The 20,522-nt window shown below is 55.9% G+C and overlaps 2 protein-coding genes across 3 annotated transcripts in view; both read right to left on the minus strand.

Moving 5' to 3' along the window:
- The window catches only part of CHRND (cholinergic receptor, nicotinic, delta (muscle)), a 9,360-nt gene extending 3,621 nt beyond the window's left edge, over window positions 1–5,739 (minus strand). Inside the window, exons 1-8 of one of the 2 annotated variants that reach the window (XM_006893472.1) lie at window positions 5,688–5,739; window positions 5,350–5,495; window positions 4,965–5,009; window positions 4,436–4,545; window positions 4,093–4,248; window positions 3,786–3,898; window positions 1,738–1,938; window positions 526–637 (exon numbers count right to left, since the gene is read on the minus strand). In XM_006893472.1, the coding sequence (XP_006893534.1) occupies window positions 526–637; window positions 1,738–1,938; window positions 3,786–3,898; window positions 4,093–4,248; window positions 4,436–4,545; window positions 4,965–5,009; window positions 5,350–5,495; window positions 5,688–5,739 (935 nt within the window). The remainder of the gene's footprint in view (window positions 1–525; window positions 638–1,737; window positions 1,939–3,785; window positions 3,899–4,092; window positions 4,249–4,435; window positions 4,546–4,964; window positions 5,010–5,349; window positions 5,496–5,687) is intronic. The other variant, XM_006893473.1, reaches the window with a different exon arrangement.
- A 935-nt stretch (window positions 5,740–6,674) lies between these two features.
- PRSS56 (protease, serine, 56) lies at window positions 6,675–11,589 on the minus strand. The gene is made up of 13 exons (XM_006893536.1): window positions 11,487–11,589; window positions 10,320–10,430; window positions 9,895–9,951; window positions 9,621–9,810; window positions 9,146–9,245; window positions 8,904–9,063; window positions 8,596–8,738; window positions 8,208–8,370; window positions 7,923–8,099; window positions 7,704–7,835; window positions 7,565–7,627; window positions 7,203–7,309; window positions 6,675–6,902 (listed from the first exon to the last, which is right to left on the minus strand). Exons 1-13 carry the CDS (start codon window positions 11,587–11,589, stop codon window positions 6,675–6,677), a joined length of 1,734 nt encoding a protein of 577 aa, XP_006893598.1.
- Between the last annotated feature and the right edge of the window lie 8,933 nt (window positions 11,590–20,522).

A 20,522-nucleotide genomic window follows, 5' to 3' on the forward strand; every position in this document is an offset into this window, starting at 1 on the left:
TGGGCAGGGGCTGGGCCTGGAGGGGAAGGGCCAGTGCAGGGGCGCGTGATGGTCGGAGGCCAGAAGAGGTCCTGGGGCAGGAGGCTGACTGAAGAGCTGGGGCTGAGCTGACTGTGGTGAGATATGGGGCAGTAGGACCAGGGCAACTGGCCTGGGGGACGCGACCAAGTGGGTGGGCCAAACCTGGGGGGCAGGGCAAGGGATCTGGAAGTCGGGGTCAAGTGAGTGGGGCAGAGTCTTGCGATAGGGAGGCGGGAAAGCGGGCTAACCCAAGAATGGCAGGCCCAGAGAGATGGGCAGGGCCCTGAATTGGTTGTGATGGACCGGGAGGTCAAGTAGTGCCCGGAGGTAAAGCAAGAGAAGTGGGCGTGGCCCGGGGCGAAGCCGAGCAGATGGTCTGGCACGCTGGGGTGAGGCAGGGAGAGATGAGGGGGACCTGTGGTGACCCTGCAGGCCTGGAGTGATGGGGCTGGGCCAGCAGTTACAAGTGGTGGGGAGGGGAGGGGGTAGCAGAGCACCACGCACTTGCCGATGAGGGGGATGGCGATGGAGGTGGCTGGCAGCCGCTTGGAGATTAGCAGCAAGAAGACAGACTGTGCCAGGAGCACTGAGATGGCCACGGACGTCTTCTCACCACCTGGGGGAAGTCCAGCCTGAGCCGCGTGCCGACAGAGCCCGACCAGGGCCTGCAGAGCTTGACCAGGCCTGGCAGACCCCGGCCAGGCCCATCAGAGCTCAACCAGGCCCCACGGAGCCCAACCAGGCCTGGCAGAGCCCGACCAGCCTGGCACCAGAACCCAACTCAGGCCCCAGGGAGCCCGACAAAGCCCCGCAGAGCCCACACTAGGCCAGCTAGAGACAGAGCATCCCTCTGGGGTCTCTCCCACCATTTCTTATCAGCCTTTGTGCCCAGATTAAAATCAAGGGCTATGAAGTCAGAGGCTTGGGTTCAAATCCTGACCCTGCCACTAACTAGCTGAGTGGCCTTAGACAAGAAGCTAAGTGCCTCTCTGTGCCAGTTTCTTTGACTGGGAAGTGTGGACTATTGTGAGGACAAGGTGAGCGAGTGCTTGTCAACCCTTGTCCCTCTGCTGGCGCTGGTGTGAACTGCACAGATGCCAGCTGGCATGACCTGGCAGCCCCTGCCACCCTTCCTGTAACACGGGGCCCTTCTCTTGGCACAGGCTTGCGGGCCTTGCTGCTGCCCATGGCTTCCACACTCTTTCATGTCCAGGAGATGGGTCACATCAGTCCCGGGCTACTTGTGATAATTACCAGTAGGTATGAACCTGGACAGAACTATGTCAGGATTGCCTCTTGCGGCCAAGTTGACATAGAGCCCCCCACCTTGGCTTCTGAAGGACACCATTATTCACCCCACAACTAAGCAGCTGAAGAGCTGCTGGGAGCCAGGCCCGGGGCTCCTAGGGCGACACAAGGACATTCTCAGGGTTCTCCCTGAGCCCTTGGAAAGCCCATCATGGGAGGCAGAGCAGTGCTGGGGAGGGGATGGAGCCCCCAGGAGCCCTGTGCACCTGAGGGTGTCAGAGGGTCAGGGCGCCTCTCCAGAGATGACCATGGGCCCCATGGAGATGAAGCCCCCAGGAGCCCTGTGCACTGGAGGGTGTCAGACAGGGTCAGGGTGCCTCTCCAGAGGTGACCATGGGCCCCCCAGGGTCCCCGGCGAGAAGGGTGAGGACACTCAGGCGGGTCTGGGGAGGAAGCACTGACGCTTACTGTCCGCCGGCAGGTAGAAGACCAGGTTGACCATGAAGGAGATGAGTACACAGGGCACCAAGATGTTGATGATGTAGAAGAGAGGCTTGCGGCGGATGATGAGGTAGAAGGTGACGTCCTGGTGGCCGAGGCTGTCCAGAGGGGTGTTGGGGTCCACGTTGATCCTAGCTGGGCGGTGCACAATCTCCCACTCCCCGTTCTCTGTGGGTGCATGCAGGGAGGGTATCACTGGGGGTTGGCGTGAGGATGGAGGTGGACGGGGGGATAGGGCCCTCAGGATGGGAAGGGGTCTGGGGTGGGGCGATCAGGACTGGCAACCCTGTCCGAAAGCCCTGCAGGCAGGATGTGTCCAGTGTTCAAGGGGACAGGCCTCCTCCATGACTGATCTTGTCGTCTCCGGGGAAAATCGATGCTGAGGCTGAGCTGTGTTCATACAGTGAACATGTTTGGATCAAAGGCATCATGAACACAAACCAGGTCTATGCAGGTGACGGGGCAGTCACACGAGAGGCAGGCCTGTCCTGAGGACAGCACGTTGGCAGCTTCGGCCACCTCCTCGGCCCGGTCGTGGGGCGAGCCCGGTACAGCCTCCGCCTGCCACGGTATCCCGGCCTTGAGAACAACGGGACCTGGGTCTCTTCTGATTAGTGGGTGAGCAATGGGGAAACCCTAAAAATCTGAGCCTGGTCACAGGCCAGGGTGGACTACAGGATGGGGTGGCACTGGGAGGTCAGGATGCCCTTCTGGGCTTTCCCAGAGCAGGAAAGTGTAGCCCCAGCCACCAGCCACGTGTACCTCAAGGCCCCTGCCCAGCTTGGAGAGGTATCTAGCTTGGGAGTGGCAAAGCTGGTCCTGTGCACAGCATGTGTGGGGTGTCTACCTGTAGGGTGTCTATCTAAGGGAGCATCTATCTGGGGGTGACCCTTTGTGAGGACCCTCTACTGGGGGTGTACATGAGGAGTGTCTATGTCAAGTACCCATGGAGGTATCCAGCTATGAAGTATGTCTATCTGTGAGGGGGTATGTCTCTGTCTGGATATATCTCCTCGTGAGAGTGTCTATCTGTGGGTGTCTGTGGGGGGGTGTCTATCTGTGGGAGCAATCACCTGTGGAAGCATCCATCTGTGGGGTGTGATGTCTGTGGGGATGTCCATCTGTGGGGTGTGTCCATCCGTGGAGGTGTCTATCTAGGAGTGTGTCCATTTGTAGATGTGTCCACCTTCAGGGTTGTCCATCTGTGGGGTGTATCTATATGTGGAGGTGTCCATCTGTGGGTGTGTCCATTTGTGGGATGTGTCCATCTGTGGGGATGTCTACATAGGGGCTGTCCATCAGTGGGGGTGTCTATCTGTAGGGGTGTCCATCTGTGGGGATGTGTACATGGGGGCTGTCCATCAGTGGGGGTGTCCATCTGTGGGGTGTCTATCTATGGGGATATTCATCTCTGAGGTGTCCATCAGTAGAGGTATCTATCTGGGGTATGTTTACCTGTGGAGGTACCCATCTGTTGGGTGTCTCTATCTGTGGGTGTTTCCATCTGTGGGGATGTCCATCTATGGGGAGGTGTCTATGTAGAGGTTTCCATCAGTGGGGGTGTCTATCTGTAGAGGTTCCCTCAATGGAGGTGTCTATCTGGGGGGTGTCTATCTGTGGGGGTGTCCATCTGTGTGGGTGTCCATCTACGGGCAGGTGTCTATCTGTAGAGGTTTCCATCAGTGGAGGTGTCTATTTGGGGGGTGTCTATCTGTGGAGGTGTCCATCTGTTGGGGTGTCTATCTGCAGATGTGTTCATCTGAGGGGGCTCATGGGATGGTGTCTTTCAGTAGAGGTTTCCCTCAGTGGGGGTGTCTATCTGGGGGTGTTTCTATGCAGGAGTCTCTCATGCGGTGGCTGTCCCATCTAGGGGATGTCTGTCTCCCAGTACATTTTAGCTTAGTGGTCGGAGTAGATGAGACCATCGATGGTCTCAGTTGTCAAGCTTCTCTCCCCAAGTACACCCTGTGTCTCTGGGAGGATGGAGGTGTGTCTGTCTGGGGGCGTCCGCCCACCTGTGAAGCCCTCCGGGTCGATGATGATCCACTCCACAGGGTAGAAGCCGTGCTCCTCATCTTCCTCCTGCTTCAGTCTCAGGGTAATCTCCTTGGCTGTGTACTTGAGTGAGCTGGGGAGGGCAGAAGGCGGAGGTCAACACCCAGCACCGCTGGGCCACTGGGGGGCAGGTGGGAGGAGGAGATGAGTGAGGGACCAGAGGTGGGCCATGATGTGGGGAGGGGACCCTCATCAGACTGGTCCTCGTCCTCCTTCCTGGGCTAGGCAGGGTGCCCCTTGTGGGAGTGGCTGGAGAGGTAGGTGCACCTGAACTTGAGGGAGCAGTTCTGCCAGTCGAAGGGAAAGTAGGTGACAGAGATGGGGCAGGAGGAGCAGAAGATGGCAGGCGGCAGCCAGTACACTTCCCCTGAGGGGTAGATGAGCACATTGCAGGAGTAGGAAATCTGGAAGGAGCCGTCAATGCTGGGGACAGACAGGGCCAACAGTGAGTGCTTGCCAGCTGGGAGGTGGCAGGGCTGGGGCAACGGGGCGGGGGCGGGCAGGGGAGGGTGGGCAGGGCTGGCGGCAGGGAAGGTAGGGTGCAGGGGAGGCCAGGACACAAGGCAGGGCAGTGGATGGAAAGGGGGAGCGGACAGGGCTTCGGCCCAACTTATTCTCCAGCACTATATCTGGGAGCCACAGCATGTCCGAGGGCAAACGCAGGACACTGATGTTCCCAAACTCCTCGGCGTCCCACTTTAGGCGGCTGTCCGTCCAGCCCTGGAAGCCCCAGAGGCAGTCAGCAGGAGGCCTGCTGCTATCCCAGCACCCCAGCGCCTCCCACTCCCTCTTCCCTCCCCAGAGTCAGCCTGGACAAGGACTGGGAACTGCGACAGAGAGGTCTGAGGCAGGTAGACACCATGGGGACTCAGATGTGCCATGCCCAGCTGGCCAGGATGTGCACTGTGTAAGGAGGGAGTGTTCCCACTGCGGACACTGAAGCATTGAACTTCCGGCTCCCCGCTAGTGAGGGCAGTGCTGTGCCCATCTTCCGATGGGTAAGTGTCCTAACTGGCTCAAAGGCGTGCTCTGTAGTGAGGAGGGGTCCCTCTGTTGGCTGCATTATTTCCTCTGGACAGACTGGGGACCCCAGAGGGGGTGTGCATGTGGTAGGTGCAGTTCTGAATAGTGTCTCTTACATGTTCGATCCACACGTTGGTGGTGAGGGTCTCTTCCACTTCTTTCTGTAACATCAGAGGAGGGGACTCGTAAGAGAGGGCCATGGTGAGGGAGTGGACTCCGATCAGATTGGGCATGGCGCCCAGCAGAGAGACCTCTACCACACACATCCTGGGCACCAGGGAGCCACATGTCCTGCCCCAGCTCCTGCTCCTGTAGGCAGGGGTGGGCTAAGCAGTGAACAAGGAAGACAAACGGCCTCAGAAATGTGTCATGGTCTGGAATGGGGGACGCTGCAGAGCTGAAGCCAGGGTGGGCACCGTGGGCATGGTTTCCAGGCCGCTCCTCTGCGGTGTCCCCCTCCCCCTCGCCCTTCCCTGGCCCAGGGTCAGGAGGGACTCTCACCAGGGAGATGAGATTGGAGAGGGTGAGGGCCAGCGTGATGACCACGCTCTCCTCCTTGTGCGCCACAGGCCGGAGTTCCTTGTTGTAGCGCTTCTCCTCAAAGAGGTGCCGGATCAGCCGCTCCTCCTCGTTCATGCTGTGGCTGCCTGGGAGGACACATGGGGGCACTTGTGGGGGCTCAGGACAGAACCTGCCTGAAGTCCTTCAAGCCCTAGGGCCAGCGGAACACGGGGGGATGACTCCTCCTTCTCTGGGAGTGGCACTCAGAACACAGTCAGGGGTGATGCAGGCAGAGCGGGTGCAATGGGGGACCCCCAGGGAGGGATGGCCACTCTTACCACATACCACCAGGGTGGCCAGCAGCCCCAGCGTCAGCACAGGCCTCTCCATCCTGTTCCTCTGGCTAAGGGTTCTGTCTGCCCCTCCTGTCCTTGGCCTGAGGGCCTGGGGAATGTGAGTGGGAGAAGAGGGGACAGGTGCGGGTGGTGTGGGGGTGGGGGCGGAGGGAAGAGCAGCCGGAAATGCAATTGGACACTTCTAGGCTTAACTGCCTGGTAGAGAAGCTGGTGACATGGGGGTGGGGTCGGGGCTGGTCAGCCAGCGAGGAGCCCAAGGACAGGAGGCAAGGATCCAGGGCTAGGAGTCCTCACAGCTTGTGGCAGGGGTCAGGGCTGGGTGGGGACACCCACCAGACACTGGGGCACTGCGATCAGACATGGTCGGGCGTGTGGGGTGATGGCCAGCCCAGCTGGTGCCATTTCTTGGCTTCTGTAGACAGCTGTGCTCAGATGGGGGAGCTGATGACCTTCCCAGCTTCCCTGTCACCCTCCCCCAACAGCTGCTTTCTGAGTGCACCCAGTCTAGCCTCCATCCCGAGACCCACTGTCCATCTTCGCTGGATCCTACCCCAAGAAAGCTCACATTGTCTCTAGAGATCATAAATAACGTTTATTAAAGCAGTTGTGGGGAGCTCTGGTGGCCTAGTGGCAAGAAGCTGCACTGCACTCCCAGAGGAACACGGTTCGAATCCACCAGATGCTCTGCCGGAGAAGGAGGTGCAATATCCTCCTGTACCAGTCAGATCTGATTTGATGGTACACGCACACAAAATAAAAATAAAAATAAAAAAATAAAATAAAAAAAAGCAGTTGTGACACTGTGTGGATGGTACCCCACAGCACTCCCAGACACTGTGGCCCAGCCACACTGGCCATAGTAGGGAGTCAAGATCCAGTCCAGGAGCAGGAAGTGCTGACCAGGGTCCAGGCCAGGCTCGGCTTTACAAGCTGATGGCCAGAGAAGTGCTACTTGCTCTCCCTCAGGCCTTAGTCCGACCTCCTGCTCCTCCAGGATCCCTCTGGCTCTCTCCCCCCTTGAGCTGCCAAACGGAAGGCCGCCAGGGCCTGGGCCAGCAGCCGCGGGAGGCTCCTTGCCAGGGTCGCCGGTTCCAGCCCCACCAGGCCACTGAAGGTTAATTGCCGGCTCCCCAGGCCAGCACGCACCCAGGCGTGGAATAATCCACTCAGCGTCTTGGAGCCCAGATCAGCCAGGACCTGCATCGGGAGGAGGTGCAGAGCCAAGGATAAGTGGGGAAACCCATCACCTCCCTCCTCACAGCCCCTAAATCCCCCACCTTCATGACTCTGCTCATGTGAATACCCCCGAAGGCCTCCACTCAGGACTCGCCCCCTCAAAGTCCCAGCTCACACACTGCTTGCTGTCTTCCCCATGCCCTTCCTCCACACTCTCCATCTCGGAGTTGAGCAGAGGCACACCCAGGCTATTACGGGGTGGGCACCCCTTCTCCCTGCAGCCCTTAGCACCTCCAGATCAGCCAGCTCTGAGTCACTGACCTCGTGGAAGTCCATGGCCAGGTGCTCCGAGGGCACGCGCAGGATCCACGCGTGGGTGTCCTGCAGGGCTGCCAACTTCTGTTGTAGGGACTCCAGCCCAGGGCAGCCTGGCAGCAGGGGAGGGGTCAGCAATTAGTGAGGAAGCGTGGAGCTGAGAAGGGAGGGGCTTCCCAAGCACAGTGCTGATAGTGAGGAAATTGAGGCTCACGCAGACACAAAGGAGGGCTCACAGCTACCCCACTCGGAGTCGTCTGTCCCTCTCCAGGCATGGGGAGGATGGTCTGCCCTGCACCCCCGCGCAGACCCCAGGAGATGCCCCTGGGGGTCTCCACGTGCCCCTCAGCCGGCAGGGGCGCCTTTACCGTGCTCCTTCGCGTGCAGCTCCGGCTTTGGCCTCCGGGGGCGCGCGGCTGCTGCACTTGAACCTGCGGAGCCACCGGGTTAGAAGCAGCTCGGCTGTACTTGGACAGGACCCCGCAGGGCTGTGGGGACGTGGGGTACCTGCCCGTGGCAGCTCCCGAAGCCACGGTGAGGGGCCCACTGGAGCCAGGCGTCGCAGCCACTGGCGCGGGCCGAGTAGTTCCTGGGCGCCCCGGAGCAGGCCCAATAACGTGTGTGCCATTGAACGCAGCTCTGCCGGCGAGACAAAGGCCCGGGCAGGGTCAGACGGGACACGGCCGCCTTGCTCCCCGGCTCTCCACCCCCGGGGCAGGGACTGACCACATCGCTGCCGCCGCTGCAGGCACTGTTGGTGCGCCAGGCGCGCACAGGCGTTCCCAGGACCCGCGCACCTTCGCGCGTAGAAGGCGCAGGCAGGGGCCGCGGCAGCGTGCGCCTCCTCGGGCGGGTCCTCGGCCAGAAGCTCCCTGCAACTGGGCTCGCGGCTGGAGGGGACCGCTGCGAATGGGGACAGGGGCCAGCTCACTCGCCCCTTGTCTGCATTCTTCACGCAGGGGGACTGGAGCGGACGGGGTGGGACGCCCCGGAAGGGAAAGGAGCGCTCACCACTTATCTGCTTCAGGATCCAGTCTCTGAATACAGCCACGCGGGTGTAGACGCCGGGTTTCCCCGGCTCTCCGCAGCCATCCCCCCAGGAGGTGACTCCGAATAGGACGTCCCTGGGATGTGGGCCAGGCTCGGAACAGGTCAGGGGCCCTCCGGAGTCGCCCTGTGAGGAACCGAGCCGGAAGGGGAAGGCACGGAATGTGACACCCCCTTTCCCGTGTGGCTTTACACCTGCTCTAAACTCAACACAGATTTCCACTCTTGCACCCATTTTAGTAACAGGACCTAGAGACTCAGAGGAGTTGGGTGACAGACAGCCTGAGAGCAGAAGGCAAGGAAGCTTCTTGGGGAGCAGCCCACCCGGCATCCAATCAGTCTGGGCTCACACCTGGCACGAGTCGATGCCCCCCGCCAGGTAGCCGGCACAGAGCATGGTGCTGGGGCGCAGTCCGGGCCCCAGGGCACGCCGGCAGGTGTCGATGCCGAGCAGGGGCACGCGGGCTTCCCTCACTGCCCCTGTCCCTGGCCCGTCTGTAGGGAAGGGGTGAGGGTCTCAATTCTGGAGGGCAGGCGCCGTCTGGGCCCTCCCTCCACCCCCGCCGGCTTTTATTCAGGGGTAGGCCTCTCCACGGCCCATCACGTAGCCCCATTCTATCCAAGCACATGCGCCTCATTCAGGCCCTACCTGCCGCGTACCTTCAAATAGGGCTCCCCAACCCGCGATGGCGCAAACGGTGCCGGCGGGGGGCTCTCGGGGCGCCTGGGGCAGGCACACGGGGCGCGCCGGGCCCTCGGGGCTCACGGGTGTCCACAGCTGCACCAGGGCCAGGTCGTAGTGGAAGGTCTGCGGGTCAAACTGGGGAAGGGCGTGGCGCGCGGGTCAGCGTGTGCGAGGAGGGAGGCCGTCCAACTCTAGGGCGCAGGGACAACTTCCTCACCTTGGGATGGAGTAAGATGCGGTTTACCAGCACCTCCTCCGCCTGCTCGCCCTGGGGCCCCTCGGCCAGAGTTGCGGTCCACAGAAGCTCGTTCTGGGCGCTGTAGGGCGAGCGGCAGGTGAGGCCGAGGACAAAGGCACGGCGAGGCTGGAGATGGAGAAGGGGACCCGGCGACCCTAGCCCTCCTCCTACAGGCCCCAGCCTGAGAGCTGGCACGCTGGACTGCTGCACGCAGGGCCACCTCTCAGCCTGGGTGAAGGGGAGGGACAGTCCCCAGACCCGGTGAAATGCACTGCGCGTTCCTTGGAACAGCCCTTGAGCACATCACCCGCCAGGGACCCCCGCCTGTGGGCGGGGATGGGGGCGGGACCAGAGCCAAGCGAGACCCTGAGATGGGGCGGGGTGAGGCGGGGCGGGGCCAAAGCCCTGCTAGACTAGATGCTGGGGGGTGGGTGGGGTCTGATACTGGGCGTACCCCTCGAAGCAGTGCGCCGCGCTGAGCACCCAGGACGTTGCCACCAGGACGCCGCCGCACAGAGGCTGCCCGTCGAACTGCAGTCTCACTAGCCAGGGCCAGGCCCCCGGGGGCGCCTTGCTGCCCCCCACGATGCGGCCATGAGCCTGAGTCACGTTGGTACTCCCTGGGTGCCGCTGGCCACACAACCCTAGAAAAACGGAAGCGGCGTCACAAGGGACATCCCTGAGTCTCCGGGGTCCCTCTCCTCCCTTCGTGGGCCGCTCCCTCTCACCTGGCTCAGGTGTGTCCTGGAGGAGCGCGTTTGGAGGCCTGAGACTCCGCGGGCCTGCTGAGAAACACTGGGAAGCTCGCTGCTGCCCTCCCGCACGCTCCTTCTGACCCCATGCTAGGCCTGAGCTGCTCCCTCTCCCTCCACCCGCCTTCCTCTCCCTCGTGTCCCATCCTCCCCCACCCCCCGTTCTGGTTGAGCACGGGTGAACGCACATCACATTAATATCACCAAAATTGACCGGAGTGCTGCAGCGCCTTTATCTGCAAAGATGGAGACCTTGCCCCACCCTCGCCCCCTTTCCAGCCATGTCCAGTCTTGGTGCCCAGGTGGAGAGTCAGGTCCAAAGGGAGGGATGGGAATGGGCGAGAGAAAGCTCTAGGGCACTCAGTGCAGCTCACCAGGGCACGGGGCGCTGTGGTTGGCACAAGGCTGGCACTCTCGCAGCCTGTGCTGGATCTCCCTGGCCATCCGCTGCACCGCCCACCGGGCTCTCCTCTGGGCAGCCTGCAGTGCTTTGGTTCCTTGTGCGGACAGAACTGTTGAGACCCAACCACACACGTTATGTCGTTATGAACGAGTCCAGGCCAAACCAAGGGTCCATAGTTGACCCTGCAGGGGTTTTCAGAAGCAGTGCAATTACTTGGGAAGAGATTGCTCATCTTTCTCCTGTGGAGCAGCTAGGGGATTCGAACTGCGGTCCTTCATGGTGTTAGTGCAGCTCCTTACCACTAGGCCACACACAGGAGCTCCCTGCTCTAATCTATTCCAATCCATGCCTTCTAGTCAATTACGATTGCAGAATAGAATTGCTCTGTGGGGTTTCCTTAGCTGTAATCTTTACCAAAGTAGAACACCAGGCTTTTCTGACAGGATGTTGCTGGGCTTGAATCACCAACCTTTAGGTTAGTAGTTGAGCACAGACCATCTGTGCCATGCAGGAACCTTACTGTTGGGACATGGGGTAGAAAGTCATGAAGATTTGGGAACAGGCCTGGCTCATTTTTTAATACCCAGAGCTAAGGGTCCTAGGCTTGTTCTCAGCCATGACGTCTCCGAAATCCCCCAGAGTTGGGATTATTAGAAAGTGCTTGTCCTTAAAAACCAACAAGAAAAATCACAGCCCCAGATAAAACATCCCAGAACTCAGGCTTGTTGAGCGAAAGCAACCATGGTTGAGTGGTGTACCTGAGCCCAGACTGTGCTGCTGGGCCTCCCAGCTGGAGCCAAAACACACTGCCAGTTGTCAACACTGACTCACAGTGCAGCTCAGGCCTCTTACGGGTTTTCAGAGGATGTAAATCTCAGGGGAAGAGACTGCCCATCATTCCATCATTCTTCCTCGGGACCATGAAACTCCTTACCCACTGGGCCACCAGGGCTCCCTGCTAAGCCCCAAACCTCCCCAAACACCTTTAGGAAAAACTATCTCCTCCGGAGCTTCTGCCTGGGTCTCTGTTCCTAGCAGGCTGGGCAGTAGAGGCCAGAAGTCCCTGTGTGTGTGTAAGTAGAGGTGGCAAGCCCATCTTTCCCTGCCTGGTATCCCCCCTCTTCTTTGCCCATCCCTGCCACTCCCTCAGACTAGCCCAGCTCACCTTGCAGGGTACTGGGGGGCAGACGCAGGTACAGAGGGTGTCCATAGGCTGACCACGGGTCAGGGAGGGGCAGCAGCAGCAGCAGCAGCAGGACCAACAGCATGGTGACAGGTCCCTCTTCCCCCTTGGGGTCCACCCTCCAGGCGCTTATCCTTCGGAGCCTGCCTCCCACTGTCTCTCTGACTGTGGGCTCTGTCTTCCTCTCAGTCAAAGCATCTGAGCCTGCACTTTTATGGCTAATCGAACTCGGCCCTTGGTCCACACCATCTCTCACCTGGCCCAGACCTCCGGGCAGCCCAGAGGGGCATGGAGCTGTGGGGGCTATATAAAGAACAAGCTAGGGGTGTGTGGGAAGGCAGCCAGGGAGGAGGGAAGGGGTGGGAGAGGGGGCTCGACTCTCACCTTTGAAGTCCCATCCTCCAGCTCTGAGCCCCCTCTGTCAAAGGAGCCCTTGTTTCCACGGCTCCATCAAAGCGGCCTAGACAGGAAAGAAGAACTGACCGTTGGGCCGGGGGCCAGGCCACGGGATGGGGCTTCAGGGGCCAGCTGCCTCTGCTTCCTGGGTGCAGAAGGAGGGGGACCCCCATCTCCACGCTGCAGCAGTGCTGGGGGCAGACACTCCAGAAGGGAGAGGCAGGCAGCTTCTGGGGGTCCTTGAGCCCCACCCCTTGAGGGTCCCCCAGCTCCCAGCCCTCCACTGCTAATTGCTTGGCCGAGTCCTTCCCCAGCGTGGTCATTTCTAAAGATGATCAAAGCATCCTAATTAGCGCCGTAATTGCCGCACTGGGGGTGGTGGGGTGGGAAGAAGCGGAGTGGTGGACACAGCAGTGGCCCGAGGAGGGGCAGCGGGTGATGAAAGGCGTACAGTTCGTGAGGGACAGGCCCCTGAGGCTCCCCCAGACCCTGCCCCCACCCAGGCCCACTTCCGCCTGTCCAGTATTGTCCCGTGTTGTTATGATCGGTGTGCCTAGCTGGAGGGGGGCTGCTGGAGTCTCGTGGGAAGGGCCCCAGCGGGTGTCTCCTGAGGCAGCAGCACCAAGGGCAGAGAGGAGGTGACCTTCTTCCCCTCCCCGGAAAAGCGCTGGCACTCACAGACCACTCTGAACAGACTGCCCAGGGCGCAGAGGGAGAAAAAAGTGGGAAAGAAAGAACTCAGAATTACCAAAATAAACCTGACTTATTGACCTGACAGATAATGGTGGGACCCTGGAGATTGGCCCTCAGACCCTCTGATCCTCCCTCAATGCCGGGAACTGATCTTAGCTGTCAATGAGTCATGTCCTACCACAAAGACCCCACAGGGCAGAGAAGAATTGCCTCAGAGGCGGGGGGGATGGTCCCAAGCTGTTCATTTTCACAGGAGCAGAGGGCTCATCTTCCTTCCGAAGAACAGCTGGTGGAATAGGACAGTTAGTTTCTTAAACTGGTACATCACCAAGACCCCTTTGATACATTGTTGCTGTGTGTGCCGTCAAGTCAGACTGACACATAGCTGGTGCTTCAGTAAATCACAGCTAAGGAGATTGTCCCAAGCCCACTGCCGTGCATGAGTCCTGACTCATGGCCACCCTATAGGGTTAGAGTTTCCAAGACTGCCAATCTTTTCCTAAGACTGTAAAAAGCAGATAGCCCACTTTCTCTCCTGGTGGAGTGGTGAATGGGTTTGAACAGATGACCCTTCACTGATCAGCCAAATACTTTAACAACCTCACTGCTAGAGCTTACAATTGTTGCCAGGTGTCCTTGAATCTTTAGTTTTCTTGAGAAGATCTTCTTGGCTATTTGTTATGTACCGTCGAGTCAGAACCAACCCATAACTGGCCCTCCAGCAGGTTGGAGCCAATCTTTCTTCTGTAAAGCAACTGGTAGGTTTGAACCACATACTACTGGGTTGACAGCACAGCTCCTTAGGTCACCAGGGCTCTGAGAGATGCAAATCAAAACAACAAAGATGTATCATCTCACCCCGGCAACATTAGCAAAGCTCAGTAAGGCAGCAAACCACAAATGTAGTTTGGGGCTTCCTTAGAAAGTTGGGAAAAGAAATGCCATTGGAGCAAAACAGCTATTAGATATCACCTCGCTCCTGTAACAATAGCAGAGTTCAAGAGAGCAGAAAAAAAACAAATGCTGGCGAGGTTGTGAAGAAACTGGAACTCTTACTCACTGTTGGTGGGTGTGTAAAATGGTGCAATCGCTATGGAAGGCAGTGTGGCGCTTTCTCAAAAAGCTGGAAATAGAAATACCATTTGACCCAACAATTCCACTCCTGGTAATATAACCTAAAGAAAGCAGAACTGCCACCCAAATAGATATATGCACACCTGTATTTATTGCTGTGTTGGTCACAATAGTAAAAAGATGGAAGCAACCCAAGTGCCCATCAACAAATGGATAAATAGAGAAGCTGTGGTATGGCCACACAATGGAATACTATGCAGCACTGAAAACCAAGGAACTAATAAAATATTATCAGAATGGATGACCCTGGTGGACATTATGTTGAGTGAAATATCTCAGTCACAAAAGGACAAATACTGCATAATGCCACTGTTATAAAACGGGATTGACATGAGGGTGAGGGGAAACTAAGAAAAGAGGGGATAAATAATGAATACTGCATTAAAACAGATGAGAGCAAGAACTGCTTAAAAGGAATCTATCATTATTTGCAAAACAACAGTCCAGAATAAGAGGTGGATAGCAAATGGCACTGAGGGGCATGGGGAGGGAGGAAACCGTGCAACAATAAAAGAATCTTTTTAAAGAGAAAAGCAAGCTGGGGATGGGAGTTGGAAGGAAAATGTGTAACAATGAATGAATGCAAATCCAAATTTTCTGTAAACTGTCATTGAAGTATTCATTTTAAAAAATGTCTAGGGGCAAGAAGCTGCACTGCAATCCCAGAGGTATGTGGTTTGAATCCACCAGTTGCTCTGCTGGAGAAGGAGGGGAAATCTCCTGTACCAGTCAGAGCTGATTTGACAGTACACACACACACACACACACACACACACACACACACACACACACACGTGCACATACACGTGCACACACACAGAAATAAAACAAAATAAGAAAATTAAAAACAAAACAAAACAAAACCATTGGATCCAGCTACCTGGATCGCACTACCTGGCATATAACCTCAAGAATTAAGAGCTGCAACACAAACTGACACACACACCACCAGGTTTATTGCAGCACTGTTTACATTAGCAAAGAACTAGAAACAAACAAAGTTTCCATTATTGGGTGAATGGCAAAAGAAACCAGTACATTTGCGCAATGAAGCATTATGCAACTCTAAAGAATGATGAAAATTCATGATACACCGCACAACATGACAGAACCTCGAGGGAATTGTGCTGAGTGACCTGAGTCAGTTATGGAAGGACTGTTACGGTATAAGGACACTATTATAAAAAGCTAACTAAAGGTTTATACACAGAACCGTTCTGAGGAGTAAAAATGAAGACAGAAATCCGGTGAAGAAAAAGGCAAAACACAATAAGGATGGAAGATGAAGTCTCCGGACTCTTACGTCTGTGGGGCATTCTGGCTGTACCTCATCCAAGGCAGACGTGCTTGTTCTTCTGGTAGTCAACGGTTGTTGTTGTTGTTGTTTGGTGCCATCGAGTCATAGACGACTCATCGTGACACCATGAACGGAAGGCATGAGCACTGTTCATTGAATTTCCTGAGAAAAGCCATTTCGGAAGTGGATGCCACTCCTGCTTCCACGCTTGTTTTAATTGGGGAGCTCCACCAAACACTGTCCACCATGGGTAATCATTATCATATTTGACACATCAGTGTCACAGTGTTTAGTATCACAGCAACCACGAGGTACCTCTGTACAGCAATGTACAAACAAGTGCTATACCACCTAGAAGAATGTTTGACAAAAACACAATTTGAACCAGGCCTGAGAGCTGCAGATTAAAATCCCCCACCTTGGGCTCGGTAGCATAACTTTCTGTCCACTAGGCCAATGTAGCTCTCAACAGTAGCTTCAATATCTGAGTGGTGTCTTATAAAAATAACACACATACACAGAGAGAGAAAGAAAGGGAGGGAGGGAAGGAAAGGGAGAGGAAAGTGATCATGTGAAGAGTCATCTACTAGTCAAAGAAAACTTGAGTCTACTGACAAGGAAAGACCCTCTCCTAGAACCAATGTGCTGATGTAGACTTCTACCCTCCAAAAATGGCAAGATAATAAATTCCTGTTCTATACCACCAGTGAGTATCAATCTAAGGCATAACTATTGGTCTTTCCCTGTCCAGTAGAAAGCAGAGGAGAGAAAAGCAAAAAGGCATAGGTTATTAGTCCAAAGGATGATTGGGCGACTTGAAGCTCTATTCCCCCAGGACCAGAAGAACTGGTGGCCTCCCACCGCCCACCAACTACCCTTTAAGAAGGGATCATCAGAGAAGGTCCTGGGTAGAGTGGGTGAAAAGGATGGAAAAATTTAAAAATAAGACAAAAAGGATTTCTGTCCTCTGTCACCCTTTAAACATGGAACAAAGCTCACGCCCAAGGCTCAACTTTAAGCCAAACAGTAGACAGGCCTGTAAGAAGACCAACAGCAACAGCAAGGTCCTCGCTCATTCAAATACAAGATCAAAGGGTAGCATTTGCCCAAGGATAAAGCTAAGGAGGCAGAAAAGGGATAGACGAAAAGGATCAATGAAACAAAAATCACTAGGCAGAAGTGGCGAGTGTGGCATTACATTGTGACATTGTAATCAGCATCACAAAAGAAAATTCTTAGGAATAGTGAAATGAAAACAGATTTCCTGTGTGAACTCTCTCAGATCATGTACACCCTCTTCTGCTCCTTGAAGCCACTCACTCGTTACATTTTTGTTCCAGCAGCACTAGGTAATTACGTACCTTCAAGTCAGAACCGACTCATACCTAACCCTCCAGTGGGTTTTCAGAGGCTGTGAATTACAAGAGAAGAGATTGTCCACCTTTCTCCTGTGGTGCAACTGGTGGATTCGAACTGCCTACCTTTGGGTTGGCAATGCAACTCCTTACTCACCAAGCCATCAGAACTCAGAAGCACCAGAAAGTTAAGACAAAGTCCTTCAATCTCTTGCATTCACATTTCCCCTCCTGCTCTGAGTAGATTCGTTCTCTGATCTGTATTTTCTATTCTGATTGCTTCCAGATCAGCTTGTTAACACTAGGATGGCCTTTTAAAAAAAGAAGAGCATTGCGTGGCTCACTACTGGTCGGTTCCTTCTGTTAAAATAAACGAAAATTAGATTTAATAAATTGTGTTAAGGCATCCAATATGATTTTTTTCTACTAGCAATAGTTCAACCAATCTATCTTCCTAAACTCCTGTTTGTATTAACGCAAGAAGAAGCCTCTAGAAATGGTGGTTAATCGTTAATGATGGCTACTGCAGAAAGTGAGATTTATTTTTATTCTCCATTGTGCATTTCTGCATTGCTTGAATTCTCTAAAATCATCAGGCAGCATTTGTTCAAACACAAAATATCTATAGGGTAAAAAAAAAAGTAGGATGTCAAGTAAAAACTCTAGCAATGATGCAGTTTCTTGAAGTAATATTTTACCCATTAGAGGCTGTCAAAATATGGTGAAAGACTGACAATTCTCCAGAGTTTTGTGTATTTCAATGCATTGAACTTTCACAGTAACTGTTTGAGACAGGTGTTGGTAGACCCATTTTATAGATGAAGCCACTGAGGCTCCCAGTGAATGCTGTGATTGGCTGAGACCTCATAGCCAGAAATGGAGAAGGGTCTTCCTGATGCTGAAAGGTAAGTCCTTGACCCTCAGATCTCCCACCAATCACCCTCCCACTGCTATTGAGATGCGCGGACATCTGACAACCCTCCCACAGGTTCAAAGGATGGAAATCTATACCCAACTTTCTCCCTTAGGGCAGCCCATGGATTTGAACCGCTGACCTTACAGTTAGCAGTACACTGTGCTGAATCTGCTGGAGTTATCAAGGTCTCCGCACAAAGGGTGACAGCTCTGGACATGGCACAGGTGGGACCTGTCTGCCCCCTTCTTTTTTCACTTTGCTATGTGAAGGAGGGGGAAGGGGGTACAGCTATGAAATCCCCTGGGTGGGGCAGGGGTGGGGTATGCAGAAGGTAGACAAAGCAAAAGGCAAGGAACCAGGGGCCTGGAGGAGAGGGACCAGTAGGAAGAGGCAAACCAGGGGCCAGGATCCAGCCCCCCCCCTTATGTCCATCTGTCCCTCTTACAGCCATATTTCCTCTGCTCCTCAGGGCCCATTTCAGTCCCAGAGCCTGGGTGAGAGATGTCCAGTTCCTCTTCCCATCCTGAGGCCTGTCTGCATTAGGTGTGGAGCAGCCAGGACTCCTCGCCAGTGCCTTGCTCACTCCTCCACTGGGGACATCGGCCCCACGGAGCTCCAGGCTGAATCCCCCCTGGATCCAGCAGAAGCCACAGCTGAACAGGGAACTCAAGGTGGCCGCCAGGAGGCTGCCTCGAAGCCAATAAATCCCTCGAGGCAATTATGGCAGCCAGCAGGCAAGGCATAAACAAGGCGTGTGCTTGTGCAGCCCACATATCTCCCTCTCTCTCTCTCTCCCTCTCTCTCTCTCTCACACACACACACACACACACACACACTCACACACACACACTCACTCACACACGAGCGCGTGTGCACACACGCACACAGACTGAAGCGCGGCCCATTTGCAGGGTAATGGCTTTGACAGCAGGAATTATCTGCAGCATTAGAGGCTGCAGGCTGGGCGGGGTGGATTGGGGGCATAGGAAAGATCTCAGGGGGAAGAGGTGCCCTAGCTGCTTCAGGGGTGAAGGGTGCAGATCATGTCCAGGTGATGGCTCCATCCGGTGCAGTATTTTCAAAGCCTCCGGGTCACTAGATAGCCAGGAACTCCCATGCAGGACCAAGCAGCCTCTGCTCGCACCCTGCTCACGGGGGTCTCATCTGCTGCCCCTCCACCTGGCAGACAAGCGGGGACACAGAGAAGGAGGGAAGAGGTCTCGTGGGATGCATTAGCTGATTGGTTTCCTCTGTGACTGCAACGATGAGAATCACCATGTCGCCAGCAGACCTGGGAGAAGAGGGCTCCAAAGTGGAGCAAGAGGGGTAACTGCCACCACTGGGGCTTCCAGCAGAGGCCACCGTGTGCTTGGTTCAGAGCAGAGAAGCTGTCCTCCTCGCTCCCAGCCCTGGCCAGCTGGCCTTGGCCGGGACCTGAGAACCCAGCCACCCTAGCATGCAAAGTGGGGCAGGCTGGGCCCGCCTGGGGGGTTTGTGGGGTCTGCGGTGAGGGAAAGGGTAGGTGTCCAGCACTTGGTCCCTGCCACTGGGACTCGGCTGGTAACAGTGGTGGTGGTCATGGGGGGGGGGTCTGTGCTCAGGCAGCAGCAGAGCCCCCGCCCACCTGCGGGCACACCCAGACTGCATTTGCTGGAAGAAATTGCTGGAGAAAATAAATCGGTGAGCATGATTAATGGGAGGCAGGGAGGCAGGCAGCCGCTTCGAGGAGCCGCAGGGGACAGAGTGACAGTTGGGCAGGAAGCCAGTGCAGCTGAGGGGCCTCTGTGAAGGAGCGGGGACTGTTAGGCACTGTGGTCCGCATGGCCCTGGCACCCCTGGCACCCCAGCCCATGCCCAGGGCCCAGCCAGGCCACAGGGTGCATGGTGACACCCGGCATGACTGCTGGGGGGGTTGTAGGGGTGCACAGAGAGGTGGTCTCCGGTTTGAAGCCCCTCTTGGAGTGACCACAGCTCTTGGCCATCAGCAGGCAGAGTAAAGTCAGGCAGAGGCCCCGCGGGAGGGGAAAGGAGTGCCCTGCGTGGCAGCGATGAGTCCTTGTGCAAGTCACGTCTCTGAGCCTCGGTTTTCTCATCTGTTCAAGGGGGCTGATGTCAGTGTCTTCCTCCTCAGGCTGCCGAGAGGCCCAGCAGAAGCAGGCATGCAGCGCACTGCAGGGCCCACAGGCTGAGGACAGGGTGCAGACCTGGCCTTGGTAAGCCGCAGATGTGAATATGAGCACCAGGAAATATGTGTCAAGACGTCAAAGTTTGAGGAACACGTCCTGGCGAGGCTGCTGGGGAACCGACATCCTCATTGACCTGAGAGAGCGTCCCAGTGCTCAGGCTGCATGGAAGATAACTGGCAAAACCTGTCTATACCGAATGGGAGCTCTGGTGGCTCAGAGGTAAGAAGCTGTGCTGCCTACTCAGAGGCAAGTGGTTCAAATCCACCAGCTGCTGTGTGGGAAGAGGATGGAGATCTGTGCTGTTTGCTGTCTCTGAAAACCTGCCGGAAGGCAAATAATGAATCCATTCCAATCTGACCATACCTAGTTTTGAACACACCATGCGTGGAGAAGAGAATAAACAGGTCTGTCCTGGAGAGCGTGGAACCAAGCTGCTCCTTGGAAGCAAGGATTTTGAAGCTCCGTCTCACATATTTTGGGCATGCTGTCAGGAGGGACCAGTGCTTGGAGAGGGACATCATGGTAGAGGGACTGCGCAGGAGAGGAAGACCCTGGATGAGAAGGACTGACACAGTGACTCGGGTAACGGGGGCAGGTGTGTCAGAGACAATAAGACCGGCACAGGATAGGGCAGGGTTCAGAGCTATTGTGCATAGGGTCGCTATGAGTTGCAAGCGACTTGATGGCACATAATAACAACAGCAATAACAACAACCTGTTCTTATTATCTCACGGACCGTCGAAAGAACAAACAAGTCTGTGTTGGTGGAAGTACAACCAAGGCGCTATTTGCAGGTAAGGATGGTGACACTTGTTTTTGTTTGGGCATGTTGCCAGGAGGGACCAGGTCTTGGAAAAAGACATTGAGTTCGGAATAGTGGAGGGTCAGAGAACGAGAGGAAGACCCTCAACGAGATGAACTGACACAGGGACTGTAACAATGGACTTGAGCATATCAGAGATGGCGTTAGCACAGGCTAGCACAGGGTTCACATCCATTGTTCACAGGCTTACGTCACCGTCAATCCGATGGCACCTAAC

This window comes from Elephantulus edwardii, unplaced genomic scaffold (genome assembly GCF_000299155.1).
Source record: "Elephantulus edwardii isolate Elephantulus edwardi_28Jun2011 unplaced genomic scaffold, EleEdw1.0 scaffold00127, whole genome shotgun sequence".
Taxonomy (NCBI): domain Eukaryota; kingdom Metazoa; phylum Chordata; class Mammalia; order Macroscelidea; family Macroscelididae; genus Elephantulus; species Elephantulus edwardii.